General features: G+C 33.8%; 1 protein-coding gene across 2 annotated transcripts; it reads right to left on the reverse strand.

Annotated features, from left to right (window-relative positions):
• Window positions 1-756: 756 nt before the first annotated feature.
• On the reverse strand, window positions 757-14,251 carry Sas-6 (Spindle assembly abnormal 6). 2 transcript variants are annotated; one of them, XM_085944982.1, is made up of 11 exons: window positions 14,009-14,251; window positions 13,756-13,919; window positions 11,743-11,899; window positions 10,090-10,275; window positions 9,789-9,946; window positions 8,725-8,884; window positions 8,498-8,566; window positions 5,546-5,689; window positions 3,907-4,114; window positions 2,316-2,669; window positions 757-1,080 (listed from the first exon to the last, which is right to left on the reverse strand). In XM_085944982.1, exons 1-11 carry the CDS (start codon window positions 14,144-14,146, stop codon window positions 908-910), a joined length of 1,911 nt encoding a protein of 636 aa, XP_085801108.1. In that variant the 5' UTR covers window positions 14,147-14,251; the 3' UTR covers window positions 757-907. The 2 variants fall into 2 exon arrangements, with proteins under 2 accessions (XP_085801108.1, XP_085801109.1); XM_085944983.1 differs by having other exon boundaries at window positions 764-1,080; window positions 2,523-2,669.
• Between the last annotated feature and the right edge of the window lie 489 nt (window positions 14,252-14,740).

The following is a 14,740-nucleotide window of genomic DNA, read 5'->3' on the forward strand; positions in this document are numbered from 1 at the left end:
CCATTATGTAATCTGAATTTATGATACCATACCTCTCAGGTTCGGAAGTCTACTTTTATTTATGTACCAGTGTAAATTTAAGTGTTTTTTTTTTTTTTTAATATGTTGTAATACAGTAGAATCTCGGTTATCTAGACTAATTATTGGTGATAAAGATAATCCACATAGTAAAAATTAATCCAGATATTTGAAGGACATTTCTGTGTGCGAAAGGAAGATGGTTAAAATCACTATTTTTGAGGAGAGTCAAAAGAAGATTGATTTTTGGATTATTTTGTATGGGAAATCCAATGTTTCTGTGTGAATTTTAGTAATTCAAAGGTGATGATTCGACTTATCTTTGTTGTCATTTGTATTATGCTCATTTGGCAATTGCTCATCTTTGGAGTTTTGACTTATCACCCTTTTCCTTTCGCTCGCAGATTTATTTTACCTCCAGAATGAAATCTTCAGGCACTATCTACACTCACCAAAAGGTAAATACACACTGACGGTGAGTGCATATGCCTGAAGATGCCGAAAGGCGAAACCCGGATCGCAAAAACTGACTCAAATGGAATAGTACAAAACTTAAATCCATTAGAACTTTTTTGATAGCATTTTTTTCAAAAATCACTGTTTACTAATAATATATTTTAAATTGTACCTTTTCCTTATAATCATAAAAAAATTGTTCAAAAAGTGATCCAGGTAATCAAACTTCTACTGTATACCTTTTCCATACTCATTATCTGTAACCATAAAACTATTTTTTTACATTATTCATACTGTATTTTATTTGATACATTCATTAGTGTTATTTTAAATACATTATAAGATAGGTATTATCAATTCTATCACAGGATTATATTTTTATTAAGAAATTAAACTATGTTTTTGATTAATTATAAAAATATTATTGTAAATTTCATGATTTTGGAAAATATGCTGATACGGGGGAATGTGTGTTGGTTTTGTTATTTTTCGCAGGCTGTATTCTTCCGGTGGGAAAATTTCGATTTCTTTCGGTGTTCATGTTTTCCTTGTTGGTAACCAAACACGTTCCACTTTTGGATTCTGAAGAATATTTAGAAGTCAAATCTGAAAAAAATAATAATATAAAATTAAAATTAATTTTGCTTATGGTTCTAATCTATGTCAAAATTGTATAATACTATTTTGTCAAGGAATTTAGTTTGTATCAAATTACAGCGGTATAACAGAAATTGAAGATAAATAATTTGAACAGCCATATTATAATAATACGAACAACTATTTATTGGCTACTGAATCGCTTTATGAAATGAAGAAGAAAATAAACAAGCTGGCTTTTATTGTTTCTTTCTAAACTATGTAAATTTCGATATAAGTCACTAATAAATTAATATGATTAAAAAAAAAATGAATTGTTTTATTATGCAACCCATATCTGTATGTAGTAGCTATTCCACATAGTTTAATTTTAATCAGGACCAGTTTCGTCAGCGTCAATAGCACATTAAACTCATTTAACAATGTCACATAGAAGCGAATGAGACCAAACATTATTTTTAAACGTGGAATAAGTACTATAGTACCCACAACATAGCTTGTCGCTTTCCCTCCACAGATTGTTCAACATAACATTATTATTAACGTTAAAAATATGATACTATATTTGAAAGCGCGTATATTTTATCAATTATGGATGCTCTCATCGTGAACGAGAGATAGATCATTAGTTTCGGCAAGTGACACGCTATAAAAATTTGGCTACATATTGTCTTTTATTTTAATTAATACAATGTCGTTCTATGATGTTAAGACATTCACAATTGTTCACACAGAAGAGATGAATAAATTAAATATAAAAGCCATTGTCATAGACTGAGGTTTTGAAACAGATACTTCATGATGGTCAGGCCATAAAACCCAAAAATAACAGAGTTCTGACCGCCATTAACATTGAATGCATGTTACATTTACAAGACAAACTATAATGCACATTATTATCAAAGACATAACTATTGAAAATAACATATTCTTTAAGACATGTTTTAAATTTATTCTATATTTTTCGATATTCGTAGTCTGTTATACCACGCCCAATAGAGTAAGACAGTTTCCATTAATTTTGTGTTCCCTGGTTGCTTGTTATCGTAATAGATTTTTAAGATGTCACATCATGTTCTTCCTTCTTTCCTCGACGTTTCGGACTCTGCAACAGCCATTCTCAAGAAGAACGAGATGGTGACAAAAATCGACAGTTAATACTATCAAAGACAAACATATAATATCACTTCCTTTCGACTTAAAAATCTCGGTATTTTCATTAACTACAACATAATTTCATTTACCTCTTGATTTACCGGTAGACGACCTTGTGGATGTATAATCAGCTGGCTTTAGATACACAGGATCAACGCTGTACTGTGCTTTATCCGGTGGCATGCCGTGTCCATCACCATCTTCGGAAGGCATCTCGTATTGATTAGCAGAAGACGCTCCTAAAGTACTCTTAATATTGAGCCCCGCAGCGTAAAAGTTTAAAAAGTCATTATTACTTTCGGCTGTGTTCCGGTCACTCATGGTGCGCGAGGAAACGAAAGGGGTGGAGCTGTACAGCGAGGGGAGAAGTCGGCCGCTTGGTAGGTTTGTGGTGTCGATGCTGGACTGACTGGCGTCAAGTTTTTTATGCAGCCATTGAATCACTAAAATTATATCGAGTTTTATTTATTCAATCGGAAAAAAATTATTACAGAATAACAGTGATTACAGAGGCAGTATATTTTTTTTCATTGACTTATGAAGACCTTAGCAGTCTCCTAACAGATTTTTTTACGAGAAACAGTTATTAGGTACTCTCTCAATCAGTGGCGAAGGGTGGAGGTAGGCTGTTAAGATTCGCTATAAATAGTGCACACTAAACTTTGTTAGTCATATGTATTTGTTTTTATTGAACTAAGACTACAATTTACAGATGGTGTTAGTTAGTTTTTAAAAATCAATTAAACCCTGCCTAAACGAAACCATAATAGTTTTGGTCTAATTTGGGCGATACGACAAAATTGTGCACACTTTTTCATATAAACCAAACTATAATAAATAAAAAATATTATTCTATCTATAAAATATTCAAAGTTATGTATGATTTAATTGCATAATTTTAGATATTTTATAGATAGACATGTATTTTTTGACTATTATCTATTATGGCTTGGTTTCTTAGGGTTTAATTGAATTTTAAAAACTTACCAACACTTTCTGTAAATTGTAGTCTTATTTCAATGAAAACAAATATGTATGTCTGAAAAAGTTTAATGTGCACTATTTATGGCGGATCTTAACAGCCTACCTCCACCCTTCGCCACTGCTCTCAATCCAACAGGTTATAAACATGTTAATTTGCCAAAACTGAATTGTCCATCAACAATAGATCAACTACTTATATTTATGTATTTTTAGATCGAGGAAGACAGATAATTGGATTAATTTGGATTTTTTTTTTTGGATCACATTGACTCTCCATCAAAACATCATGATACATTTGATAATCTCCTTTAGTACACGAGCACCATCTCTCAGGGACCCACCGTGAGTGTATCACAGTGGCGGAGGTAGGCTGTGGAGATCTCACAAAAATAGTGCACACTAAACTTTGTCAATTATACTTATTTGTTTTCATAGGACATACTAAGAATACAAATTGCAGATGCTATTGATAGTTTTTTTAAGTTCAATTAAACCCTGCATAAACCAAACCAGATAGATGCATATTTTTATCTATTATGAATTGGTTGAGGCAGGGTTTAATTGAATTTTAGAGTTGACCAATATCATCTGCAATTTGTATTCTTACTTTAATGAAAACAAATAAGTATGACAAAGTTTAGTGTGCACTATTTTTGTCAAATCTTCACCCTTCGCCATTGGTGTATCACTACTCACCTGTATTGTTATTCTTTATTATTTCTTCTTTCTCAGATAGCAGACGTTTGCTGGTTTCCGATTCTTTCACCGCAAGCTCGAACATCATTTTATTTCTCTCGATTTCCTCATTAAGTTCTTTCTCCTTCTTTTGCAAGTCCAACCTTTCCAGCACATTACGATCAATCACTTTTTCTTGTTCCAATGCTATGGCCGTTCGACACATCAGCTGAAAATATTTTTATTAATTATTTGCAAATTTACAATTTGTTTTTTAATCAGTAAAATGAATGCACATTTATATTATTCTTCCTGCTAGAACAAGAGGTTGCATGGTTCTCCTATATATAACCGTATTCTTATAACCAGATTTGAAAATAATTCACTGTTAAATTAACCTAACCAACATAAGTGACATTGCCACCAAACAGACCTAAGAAACACATGTGGCCTCTACCAAAATAGTCAAGCATATCACACAAAGAATTCAAGAAAATACTGCATTACATTCTGTTTATTCGTATACAAATTAAAATGAGCCTCAATTTTGATTGAAATCATAGATATACTACTAGATGAGGAGTTCCCATATAAGTGTCATTTTAAAAATGTACCACAAAAGAAGATATTACGAATATCGTCTTATATTTCCTTGTAGATATAATGCGTTAAGACCGTTAACATGGATTTCCGAATTTCACCCGTATTGCCCTGGCTGTAAAACTAAATTTGCGTTCTTGGAATAGTGACCCTAAGGGTTCTGCAACCCAAAGCTTGCAAGCTACCAAAAATTCATGTCTGAGCGGACAGAGCAAGTCGTCATGCGCTGACTATTAGTTAGAGTAAGAAGCAAGCTAGATCGGGCTTACTCGTAATTATTGCCAGGTCGTTTTCGAGACAAATATTAAGTGAGCTTATATCGAGTTAAGTCCGCTGATATTAAAACAGTAAGTTTTAACACTGGCCGAGTCGCTGAAAATCGGGCGTCATTTTAAGAAGCATATGATTCATCCAGTAGTATATCAATGATTGAAATACAATACTATGCTATATTTTCCAGAACTACAAGCACAATATAATACACCTGACTCCCATGGCCCCCACATCCTGAACCGGGCCCCCATGCTAGGATCTTTGGCGGGCCCCCTACCTATCTTTAAGGATAAAGGCAGTGTGATGCTCTACAGTAGCGTTTTCCAAATGGTTTATATTTAGTGTATTTTGTTGTATATTTTAATACATCCATTTGAATTAAGGAGTTGTCGAGTGTCAATACACAATTAAAATTTTTATCGTATAACCATATAATTTTAAGTAATAATATTATCGAAGGAAAATAGCTCCGCAGGTGACTTTTTTTTACTATTAAAGCAAATTTGTGCTGCGTGTTTATCTCACTTATCTGGTCGACTGGCCTCGCCGGGCCCCCAGGCTAGAGCCCTGTTAGCCTCCCCCCCCCCTTGTGGGGGCCATGCTGACTCCTGACAGCTATCACCTTAGTTTCCTAACTCTGTCATTGTTCAGTTTACAATCAGTTTCATCCGCTTAACTTGACATTCTCAATCTGATCAGAGTAATTCAATTGGGACTGTTCTTTAACATTCTAGTATTAAAATATATTGTGTTTGACACTATAAATATAATTAAAATGTAACATTACCTTCTCTCGAATCTCAAGTAAATCGTTATTGAGTTTCGCAATTATTTGATTTGCTTTTAAGAGCTGTTCATTTGAATGTTGTAGCTCTGTTTGATTTGTAGACGCCAAACCTTCACTAAACCTATTTTTATCTTCGAGAAGATCCTGAAAGAAAATTACGTAGATAAACAAATATTCGTTTAAAATCACCTTGTAAGTAAACCGTAGATCATAATATCAATTTTATTATAATACATTGATGGCTTACATATTTTAATAAACCCCATTCTACACTTTTTCTCAAATTGACGGAATGCAAAACTATTTATGATTACAAACACATCTATGGCCAAAATATTGAAGCTAACAACCACGCAAAGTAGGTATGTACACTACAGTAGCGATAGGCTATTAATAACCGACATAAAAAATGCACAATAAGCCTTGTCATTCATACATATTTGTTTTAATTGAACTAAGACTACAAATTGCAGATAGTGTTAGTTAGTTTTTAAAATTCAATTAAGCTGTGCGTAAACCAACCTATAATAAATAATAGTCAAAAAATATTCATCCATCTATAAAATATTTAATCGATAAAAAATATTCTTCTCTCTATAAAATATTTAAAACTATATATAGTTTAATGGCATAATTTTATTATAAACGAATATTTTTTTAATATAATCTAGTATGGCTTGGATTAGGCAGGGTTTAATTGAATTTTAAAAACTAACAAACACTATATACACATTGTAGTCTAGCGATCGCCACTGATATTTGTGGTAAACAACATCAACTCTTAAGTACGATACAAGATTACATATTGTATTAAATTACACATAGAATACCTATGTAATTTTTGTTAGATGTTAACTATAATAACTATTTCTTTTATTCAACGAATAATTCACAAGATTTAACAATGTACCATTCTAATTATTGAACATACATAATTTTGAAAAACACTTTCTGAGGAAATATATTATAACTAACAGAAAAAATCTTTTTTGAAAAAAGTAAGGCAGGGAATCGAACCTTAGACTATAGATACATCTAGACGCCACCCGTTGCATTGCTAAATGAAGCCGCGTGCATTGCGTTTGGTTTGTGGGCGAGCGAACGCATTCGTCTATAAATGTTCGAGACCATTGACCATTTCGCTAGTGCTCGCCCAAAGTACTGGCACTAGACGCTCAGAATTAAAATATAATTTTCTATTTTTTTACGTTATATAGTATTTTTAAGCGGTCAAAATGCAACCATTAGATAAAGATATCCATAATTTAAGTTATTTTAAAGAAACACTAGGTCACTGATGTTAAAATATATAATAAAATACAAATAAATTATCACGAACATGTATCAACTTACCTATGAAACGTAATACCATCTTCTTACTTATCAGTACGGCTACCACATTTTAAGACAACACACAAAACCATCTTTTCTACTTAATTAACTAAAAATATTTACCATTGACTTTATGTTAAACACAAAAAATATCAATTTTAGCAACTCGAGCTCGCAAGTTATCGACGCTATGTGAAGCGTTTCGCCCCGATTTGATGGCGATACTTTTGGAAACTAGCTCACAGATAATGTAGACCTTTTATCTTACTCTAGTGCGTGTCGCAGAGATTGTAAGGGTGCCGAATACTTTCTCACTCGCACTCATGCATCGTTTTTGTTCAGGCCTTGAATCGAACCCTGCATCTCCCGGGTTTACGCCCCGTTTTTTATTGGTTATAATATATTTCCTCGGAAAGTGTTTTCAAAATTATGTATGTTCAATAATTAGAATGGTACATTCTTAAATCTTGTGAATTATTCGGTGAATAAAAGAAATAGTTAATTATTAATTATTAGCAAGTTCAAGTAAGTTACATCATAAAAAATATTGGAGAAATCCACGACGTCGGTTAGTAATTGAAGCAATAGGTATCTACTTTGATTTAATAAACAAAAATCGATTGTCAAAGTAGCTTGATTTAGAAGAGTGCTGATGATTGGGTATTAAAAGTGGCCAATAGTTAAAATTTGTCGCAATTAGTATGTCACTGCGTAGCATAGAGGTAATGCGCGGATGGGGCGTAAACCCGGGAGATGCAGGGTTCGATTCCCTGCCGGGGTGGCTTACTTTTTTCAAAAAAGATTTTTTCTATTGGTTTTAATATATTTCCTCAGAAAGTGTCTTTCAAAATTATGTATGTTAAGGCCATGCATTAGTTGAGGCACGGTCTAAAAAGATCGTTGCTAGGCGATGTGCGGATTGCGGGTCGCGGGTGCAAAAGACGCCTGTCAAACGAAATATTATTTCTCATATAAATCCAACATACGTCCATTTTATGTTCTGTTTATTATTCTATTAGTAACAATAATAATATATTCATTGACATGTTTTCTTTTTAAAATAAATGGGTAACGTTTTTAGTCATCTTTACACGATTTTAGAATTAATTGGCCCGTCGCTATCACACAGCAAAGTGACGTATGTCTGACTCGCCGTTCTCTCAATGAATGCGAAGCGAGTACAAAATTTCGTCGCGCGTACAGTTGAAAATTATTTGGCGTTTCACTGATGCGTCACCTTAACTATAATAATATATGGAAATAGATGCTTCAGTTATCTGCGCATCTATTCTATACACAAGACTGCTATCGAAGGTAGTCTATCATATTTGTGTATTGATTGTATCATAATAATTGTTACAATAAGTGCTATGTTTTAACAGCACCTGTCACGGCTGTGTTAACTTTTAGACCGAGATAGATAGTTTTGGCAGTTTAGACGGCTAACTTATTGTGACGATTATAATACTCTCGATAGCTGCCGATAGCAGTCTTGTGTATAAAATAGATGCGCTGGCATACTATAATACTCAATATGTTTCTGTATATCAATACGTTTCGTTACCCTCATGTATTATGTAAATATGTACAACTTTACTATAAAATAAAAAAAATATTAACCTTCTCTCTTTTTGCCGAATGCAGTGCTTCAAGAGCTTCTCGAAGCATGTCTGACTTATCCTTAAGATTCTGCAAAAATAAAAATATATATAAAAATTTCTAGGGTTAATCAACCTGGTGCAATTCCAATTTAAGTACTCAATCAGTTCTACAAAATACTATCGAGAACGAATTTGGTTTCTCCACCAATATTGTCATTGAAAAAGAATAAGAATATATTCAATCACCTTTTCTACTTCCATTAATCTCGTCCTGGTCTGCTGTAAATTATTTTCTTTATCGTGATAATCTCGGTCCAACGCTCCGTTTTGATTCCGCCATGTTTCTGCGTCAGCTCTTGCAGTGTGGAGTTGCTTTTCCAGCGTCATAATTCGCTGCGTTTTATCACTAAATCATAGAATTTATGTTATTATTGATTACGATTAACTACCGGGAGATTTTGTCATAATTCAAATAGTTTGTATATTGACATGCTCAATACCTCCTTTCGGACACCCAAGTATAGAGACCGAAAAGTTTAACGTGAGGCCTGGCGACAGCGCTTGTTTTGTTTTCGATTTTGAAATTTTGTGAGTATTGCCAGGATTGAAATTTCCCACTTCCTTAAATAGGTATATATTTTCACAAATTTCAAATACAATGATACACATTTTTCCCCAATAACTTAGGATAAATATTATATGACAACATTAAAATTTCAAGTATGTTTTGTAGCTGTCATCGCGGCAACTATTTCGATAGAGTTGTTGAAGAGCCGATTGAGCTTAATTTGTCGTTTTTCTTCTTCACAGTATGAGATAAGATGACTAATAATCTTCTTGCTGTCACTTTTCAAAACTTTTGCCATTATTAACACGTCTAAATGACTGATACCGCGCACTTATAAGAAACGTCAAATGCTTTCAAGGTGAAGGGAATGAATACTGAAACACGAGAGGGGATTCTAGTTCTTCAAGCCACCGCATATCAACTTAAAATGAAGTAATTTTTGTTAATTTCGCCGTAATTAGGTAGGATGCAGGTGACTAAATTGGTAAGCATATGGCCAGAATCCAGTGTGTAAATATATTTTCTAATAGGCATGTTTCTGTACTATTATTGTAATCAATGATTTTTGTTACAATGATATATTCTGTATTTCTTAACCGATTCATTGTGGACCGATTAATTACTTTTTAATTACCATATTTAAATATCATGCTAATTATATCTAATGGCCCCCTAATCAGGACACAACAGCTGTGGCGTTCGCTCTGTAAGGATTAACAACAAAAATGAGTATCAGGCTTACATTATTTGCGATTCCAAAGACTTCAGTGTGTCTTGGAGTTGACGGCATCTCAAATTGACATCGTCGAGTTGTTTGTCTTTGCGAATGATAGCATCTTGCATCGATGTGATCTGCGTTTTAGTGCACATATCGGTGCATCGTTTCCATTCATCCCTTTCCTAGAGAAGCAATACATCATTATAAAAAATAGACCCAAATCAACTAAGTAGAATAATATTGACCAAGCTAATAATATTGATAAATAATAAGACAATAATATTATATTACGTATGTAGAATGAGAATGATTTTCAAAATAGCACCTGTTCTAATTTTTCCCTCTCTTTTTTTAATTCTTCTTGGTGGCGATTGTCTTTGTGATACTTTTCCTCTTCAACTTTTGAAAGAATCTCCTTTAAATCCTTGATCTTCAGTTCCAATAATTGTTCTTTTTCACGGAAACCAGTCTCTTTCGCGGCCAGGTTGGAAGTTAACTTAGAGACACTTTTCTATGAAAAATAAAAAAACATTGGATTATTTCGAATAATACTGATTGACCACTGTACTATGATGTAAGCTAGATACCGCTTCATGTAGTGTAAAAAATATAGTCGGTGTCATCTGTATCGTTAGGATCCGCAACGAAATAAGTTTATAAATACATAATAATATTTCTATTATCACTCATTTAGTAAATTAATATTATTAATTAAACTCAAGAAACTAAAATTAACAGTAAACCAACTATGTCCGAACGGCTGACTTGTCTGCCTATAATGTCGTGGGCCAAATCCTGGGTCTGGCAAATACACATATTGAGTATCGACCCAATAGGTTGAGCAAGTGGCTAACATCCATTTCTTGTAAAAGCAAAAATCTGTTGATACAAACCTCCATTTTGTGGAAGCCCATAATAATATCCATAGATCATATTATATTATGATAAGATAAGATAAGATCATATTAAGTATGATCTTCTTAGAATCGGACATGGCCAAAAAAAAAACTATGAATAACCCTTAGATCTCAATTATACATACAATAAAGTGTTACTGTTGCTTATATCAATTAATTTAGGTTTGAAAGGCAATACATTGTTAAAATAATATGTTGAAGTTGTGATATATTTATTAAATGAGGAATATTAAACTTTCTTAGTTACATTAATAAATTGTTAATTGCATGACTTATACTTTATGCTTCCGCTTTCATGAAAACAAAATGTTTTTTTTAATAGAATTTTCTAGAAATGTTTTTGATTTTGAAAAAAATCTAGCATCTTTGGTGTTCAGCGGGTGATGGTGTGATGAGTTGCGGTTGCATGTTTATTTAGCGGATTGACATGTTCAGTTTATATGGATACAGGAATGACACAATACAATAATAATAACGAGATATTTATCCCGATGCTCCGTAATACAGAGTGACAGTTACACAATACAGATGAAAAGCGGAGTGAGATATTCGGTCTTCGATGCGATGATACGGAGTGACATTTTAAGTCAATCGTGATAAACTATTTTTGAGCCCCTCACGATTGAATACTGCTGACACTGAATATCCCACAAATTTCGGTCAACCAAATGGAGTATTGGCTGACGTCTAAGAAATGCATAATAATCATAATTTATATTATTTGATGTAAAATTCGTATTTGTAACTCGTAACTAGATTTGTGTAAATGCATGACGTGATAGACAATCTTATTTTTCGCCGTCAGTGTTTCTCACCGAGTAAGCACTAACTGATAACGATGAGATCTGTGAAAAATGTATATATTCACGATAGATTCGTATGTCACGGATTTTACTGACAAATGCTTGTTCTCACAGGACTCATTGATCGCCACATATCTTTTGTATCAACTAACTTATTTCTCATCCTATCTGGCTTATTTTATCAACAATGGTTGACTTGACAGTGATAATGAACAACTATTATTGTGTCAGTGTATATATAAATACATAGATACCCACCTTGAGACATAAAATATTTTCAGCCATGTTTCTTTTGACATCTAAATCGGAAGCCGGTCCAGTCTTCAACGATAAATGCACCAACCGTTTGAACTCATTGCGCTCGATTATTTCCAAAACTATATTAGCATGACTCTGCTGTTGTAAAGATAAAAACCTGCATAGTGAACAAAAAAAATATTTGTGATTGGTTAGCAAACCAGGGTTTGATTAAATTTGAAAAACTAACTACTTAACACCATGTACAATTTGTATTTTAGTTCAATGAAAACAAATAAGTATGACTGAAAAAGTCTAGTGAAAAACATGTATGCCAGATCTCTACTACAAGATGACGTGGACTATCTGCGGTGGTCACCTGAAAGATGCTGCAGCAATTCCTGGATTTATATGATCAGAGTGTCTCGCATATTGCACCTTGTACGGTGTTCTTGAGCCCACTTATTAATCATTTAAGAAGATGTCTTTCATGTTTTTCATTTGCTTATTTTTCCGTGGAAATCGGGATTTATGGACGTCATCAGGACATAGGATTACCGTTTCTAAACAGGGACATTCCTGCCAAAATCTAGACATCTGGCAACCCTACTCTATAGCCTTGATTGTTAATAAATCTGTGACGTGTATTTGGATGGCGGTGAATGGACAAAAAAATCGTAAAAATATCTCGAATACGCACAAGACAAATGTTAGATTCTTAGGTAACTTTATAGTACTCCATATCGTGTTTGTGATCGAGGTTTTATGAGACCAAAAACCAAAGCAAAACCTAACACAACCTACTGCAACCCAAAAATAATTAGGTTGTGTTAGGTTTTGGTTTAGTTTTTGGTCTTAAAACACCATAACGAAAATGACGATATGGAGTACTATAAATTTACCAATTCTTATTAGGTATTGAACAAACATAATTTGTGAAAAAAGAAAGAGAAGAAAGAGTGAAAAGAGAAGAGAAAGATTGATCAAATGGGACTCGACCCTCATATCTTTCAATTCAATCATAAACCTTCACTTTGGCGAAGTTTTGGAATACCTCGAAAGTTGTGGATATTAGATTTAATTCACATGAGTCATAAATATGGCCCCCACAAGGGGGGGGGGGGGGTGATAGGGCTCTAGCCTGGGAGCCCAGACGCAGGAGGGGCCCGGTGTGGCGAGTCGACCAGATAAATGAGATAAACACAAAACACATTTTTCTCTAATAGTAAAAAAAAAGTCGCCTGGGCCTGGGGTAGTTGATTAGGCATGCGTCGTTCGCGAACATACAAATCTCTTTAAACGAATCTATAGCCAGCGAACGAATCAGTCCCGTGTCATCTGGCGCTAATGGAGTTCGTCTAGTTTGCACAGTATAGGAAAAAACGAGGGTGTGAGGACACGTTTCCAGGCGAACTACATTTGTCATTTGCCGCGAACTAGATCTGCGAGAGTGAGAGCGCAGTATAGGAAGAAACAAGGGTGTGAGGGACACGCTGCCAGGCAAACTAACTAACTCGTTCGCCGCGAACTAGATCTGAGAGAGTGAGAGCGCAGTATAGGAAGAAACGAGGGTGTGAGGACGCGAAACACAAAAGACACAATTGACCTAATCTGTCCGAACAAATCACTATTCGTAATTGACCTAATCTGTCAGAGTCCCTATTAAGTGACTCATTTCCCATGTGTAGTATCGATACTCCACAACTCCATAATTCAAATGGATGTATTAAAATATACAAAAAAAACACTAAATAATATATACATTAACGCTACTGTAGAGCATCACAGTGCCTTTATCCTTAGCGATAGATAGGGGGGCCCGCCAAAGATTGTAGTTTGGGGGCCCGCTTCAGGGTGTGGGCGCCATGGTCATAAGATACCAATAATTTATTGAGAGAACCAACCTGGACGGTAAAAAGATTATTTGCATTTTCAGTAAGAAAATCTATTAAAAATATCCACATACCACGCAGTGTATTGGAAAAGAAAAGATGATTATCTTGTTAGTTTGAAGAATTTATAAACAGAACATACATATTTCCAGAAGCACACTGCTGAAGTAAGCGAACGAGCTGTCCAGGAAAGCTATCGAAGTCAATAAGTAGCCCTTGGACTTTTTTAAGTTCATCATAGTCGTTTCTGGTTACTAATAATACACACAGAAAACATGGATCTTGCTCGTCTGATATTATGATTTTCTGCAATCATAAAACAATTTTACTAATTTAGTTTACAACAAATTTAATTATAAATCGAGTAACATTCAATTTAAAAAAGAGCCCCTTACTAGGTTAGATTCTAAATGTTTTTCTATCAAGAAAGTTAAATCTTTGTTTGATTCCTCAATGGGACTCTTGACAAAAACTTTATGAACTCCTCGATGATAAACATTCGGAACACTTTGAGTAAAGTGTTCGAAATTCATTGTTGAGATATGCCAACGGTTTTAACTTTAAAACTAAAATAACAAACTTCTACTTTTCGATGTTTTGAGTATTTTGACTTTGACAACTTGACAAGGCTTTACAGTGTTGCCCTAATGCAGAATAATCTTCCACAATAGTCTGGCGTAAGATTGTCAAGAATACTTTATCTAAATAATATCTCCACAGGAATATTTAATTTACATTATTGTAAAATAACGCAGATGAGACTGGTATTGGCATATGTAGCATTAGGGGGCAAACATGTCATTACAGACCTACAAACATATCTGGAAAATGGCCAAAAATGGAACTACAAACGCCATATTGAAAAACGTAATTCGAACGTCAGTTTTTGCCAGTTACGAGTTGTGATTGGGTAGTTTTCGACAGTGGCTCTCCTACCTCATTCTCCATAAGTTTGTATCATCGTGTTATGTGCTGTCACGTGGTTTCTTTAACATTTTTTATTTTCTCGTTGCATTCGATTATCAAAAAAAAATTGTTTTTGAAAGTAAACTCATGTATGTAGCAAAATGTAGTAGAATTATTTTATTTTGATATCAACTTTTCGGTGTCTTTTTCATTTTCATGTT

Source organism: Rhyacophila brunnea, unplaced genomic scaffold, assembly GCF_057557595.1.
Source record: "Rhyacophila brunnea isolate RB1 unplaced genomic scaffold, BYU_Rbru_1.0 scaffold_17, whole genome shotgun sequence".
Lineage (NCBI taxonomy): Eukaryota > Metazoa > Arthropoda > Insecta > Trichoptera > Rhyacophilidae > Rhyacophila > Rhyacophila brunnea.